The sequence below is a fragment of the Metarhizium robertsii genome (genome assembly GCF_000187425.2).
Source record: "Metarhizium robertsii ARSEF 23 chromosome Unknown MAA_Scf_3, whole genome shotgun sequence".
NCBI lineage: Eukaryota > Fungi > Ascomycota > Sordariomycetes > Hypocreales > Clavicipitaceae > Metarhizium > Metarhizium robertsii.
The window spans coordinates 740,211-743,131 of NW_011942171.1; the positions used below are offsets into that span (position 1 = coordinate 740,211).

General features: G+C 48.9%; 2 protein-coding genes across 2 annotated transcripts; one reads left to right on the plus strand and one right to left on the minus strand.

Annotated features, from left to right (window-relative positions):
• Positions 1-279: 279 nt before the first annotated feature.
• MAA_00408 (Reverse transcriptase, RNA-dependent DNA polymerase) lies at positions 280-897 on the plus strand (the record flags this gene model as incomplete). Its single annotated transcript, XM_007818406.2, has 1 exon — positions 280-897. The coding sequence occupies one exon, from the start codon at positions 280-282 to the stop codon at positions 895-897; it is 618 nt and encodes a 205-aa protein (XP_007816597.2).
• Positions 898-1,594: 697 nt separating this feature from the next.
• On the minus strand, positions 1,595-2,515 carry MAA_10912 (telomere-linked helicase 1; the record flags this gene model as incomplete). Its single annotated transcript, XM_011412858.1, has 1 exon — positions 1,595-2,515. One exon carries the CDS (start codon positions 2,513-2,515, stop codon positions 1,595-1,597), a length of 921 nt encoding a protein of 306 aa, XP_011411160.1.
• Positions 2,516-2,921: the final 406 nt, after the last annotated feature.

Below are 2,921 nucleotides of genomic sequence, written 5' to 3' on the forward strand. Positions count from 1 at the left end.
CTGATACCGATGTGGTCGGTCATAAAGATCAGAGAACATCTCAACCAGCCACGGGTACCAAAGAACTTGTTTGATGCCCGTGTGCGAAATGACTACAAGTCAAAGTGGCTGCCAGCAATGGAAAAACAGTTCCGCAGCCTCGTTGAGATGGATGTCTGGATACTTGTTGAGCTGCCACCGGGCAAAGTTGCTCTAGACAGCAGATGGGTGTATGATGAGTAATGCCCAAAGGATGCTGAACCCTACGTACGAGCCAGATGGGTCGTACGGGGTGATCAAATGAAAGACTCCTACGCCCTAGAAGATCTCTATGCAGCAGTAGCACACATGACATCAGTGCGACTCTTCTGTACAGTCGTTGCTCTGCTAGACTTGGAATGGGGCCAATATGATGCAGTGACTGCGGTCCTAAATGCAGAGGCACGACAGGAAGTGTACATGAAACAACCGCAAGGCTTTGATGATGGATCCGGACGAGTGTGTCTGTTAAGACGAGCACTCTATGGACTTCCAACATCACCGCTGTGGTGGTTTGATACAGCCCGCGCATATTTGAAAGAGCTAGGATTTGCGCCACTTGCATCAGAACTCTGTCTCTTCCGACGAGACGATGGAGTCCACATCCTTCTATATGTCGATGATATGATCATTGCGGCACCCACTAAACAGATGGTCAAGGACACAGCTGAGTCGATTGCCTTGCGATTCAAAATCAAGGAAATCGGCGACGTGACAGAGTTCCTAGGTCTTGAAATCAAGAGAGACCGACCACAGCGCCGCATTTGGATCAGCCAAGAGAAATTCATCGACAGGATCATACAGAAATTCTTCCCTGACCAACAACTCAACAAGGCACAGAGCCCCTGGCCGTCGAAGATCGAAATCCCGGCTAACTGACGACCAACAGCTCAACAAGGCACAGAGCCCCTGGCCTTCGAAGACCGAGATACCGGCTAACTGGAAAGAACTGGATGTAGTGATGCCATCCACAGACTGGCTTGAACGTACTGGCAGTCTGAACTTTCTATCCATGGGGACAAGGCCTGATATCACATATACCGTACAACGGCTATGTGAAGCTAATCAAGGCCCAACTGAGATCCACATCCAAATACTCAAACACCTCTTCAGATATATATCAACAACGAAATTGTACGGGATTTGCCTCAGCGGCAGTTACCGTATCACGGACCTCAAGCGCCGTGTTTATGCGGATGCATCCTTCGCAACGGACCCAATAACTCGCTAATCAACAGCTCTAACGTGCAAGGGGTGGCGTAGTGTTTTATCTACACACATTTCTACAATTATCATTTTAACTCTAAAAAGCTCTCAACCGAATATATTGATAACTGCGGAACTATAACCGGTATTCCAAAGTAAATGGATCAACTGGAAAATTGAAGGAGAAATGAAGAGCGCTCGCGCGGCTCCTAGGGGTGAGGGCTGGCGTTAACAGTCGACTACTGCAAGTATCTAGAAGCCAAGAAAAGAGAAAATCGAACCAGATAAGGAAATAAAATATCTTGAGCTCGACGCGTAGTTCATGTCGCTCGTGGCCAGGGCCAAAGGCGAGAGAGGCTCAGCCAGTTAATTAAGTTTTGTTGGTGCGGTCCCTCGCGCACTTGGCGAGCTTATCGAACCCGTCAGATGCTCCTTTCAACTCTTTTGCACATTGCTCCGCGTTTATAACGCAGGCATCATGCTCGTCTGCAAACTTATATATAGCACAGGCCTGTGTATTGTCCACACAGGCCAGGAAATCCTCCAAGGATGCGTCTTTGCGTACCCGACCAACGCAGCGTCTCACTGCCAAGTTACACTCGGACTTTTTCTCACCATCATCGCCAAAGCGCCCACAGTGATCGTCGATTTTCTTCCTTTCCGACTTCTGTGCGGCTTGGTTATTCAGAGGATCTCGCTCCTTTCCTGGGACAGTGTCCGGAAGTTTCCTGCATCTGGCTGCTTCGTCTTCCGTCTCCAGTACGCACTGCTTGTCGGCCTCTGATTTGCACTGCTGCACGTCGGCCTTGCCCTTCCGACAATCATCCATCTTGCTCTCCCGGCATTGCTTAAATACTTCATCTAAAGCATCGAAACAAGACACCGCATCTTCATGTAGCTTTGTGGCCTCGTCCTTTCGTAGATCCTTCTCGGTTACGGCGGTCTTCTTAGGCTGTTGACTAGCAAGGCATTCCTCGGGGCTAGCAAACGTCTCTTCCAAATCTCTATAGAGAGCCTCGTTGCAAAATCTCTCCGTGCCAACACAATCCTCACTCTTCAGTTTCTTGCTATTAATGTGAACTCCGCATAGCAAAACTACGCTGCCCTGTCCTTTCGCGGGCAGCTTGAAGGGTTTGAGGGAACCGCTAGTGAGCTTGGTGGGAGTAGGCATGGGCTGTTCGGTGGCCTCGTCCTTTGGTAGCGTGCTTGTGGATGTATTTTTGCATTCAACAATAGGCTGCGCAACGGCAAGACCAGCCAAGCTAGCGACTAACAAGAGAGTGCACCTCATATTTTTGGTGCGTAAAAGAGGTGACAGGAAGTTGGGGTTTAGAATGGGCAATGACTGCTAATGGAAAGGGGTGGCTAGATGCTGCAAAGCAAGGATAATTTACATCAAGTTTCCGTTGGCTGGGATATCACGGCATTTAAATATGCATAACTGTCTGTCAACTACCTTCCCATTTTTAGAAATGTTAGGTCCGTAGGCATGCCTTGCACTGGGTTGTCGGGGCCAGGAGTCTTCGGTCGTGCGGTCTGCCTCATTGTCTTACGGTACGTTTTCCATGAGCATTATCATCTTGCCAAGCTTCTATGCGTCAGGAGGACCAGGGGTCTATCTTCCGAGTCAAGATGGGACTGGGCCTGCCCAGTCCTTGTGGACTGTTTTGATTTTTTTTTATTTCTTAAAAAAAAAA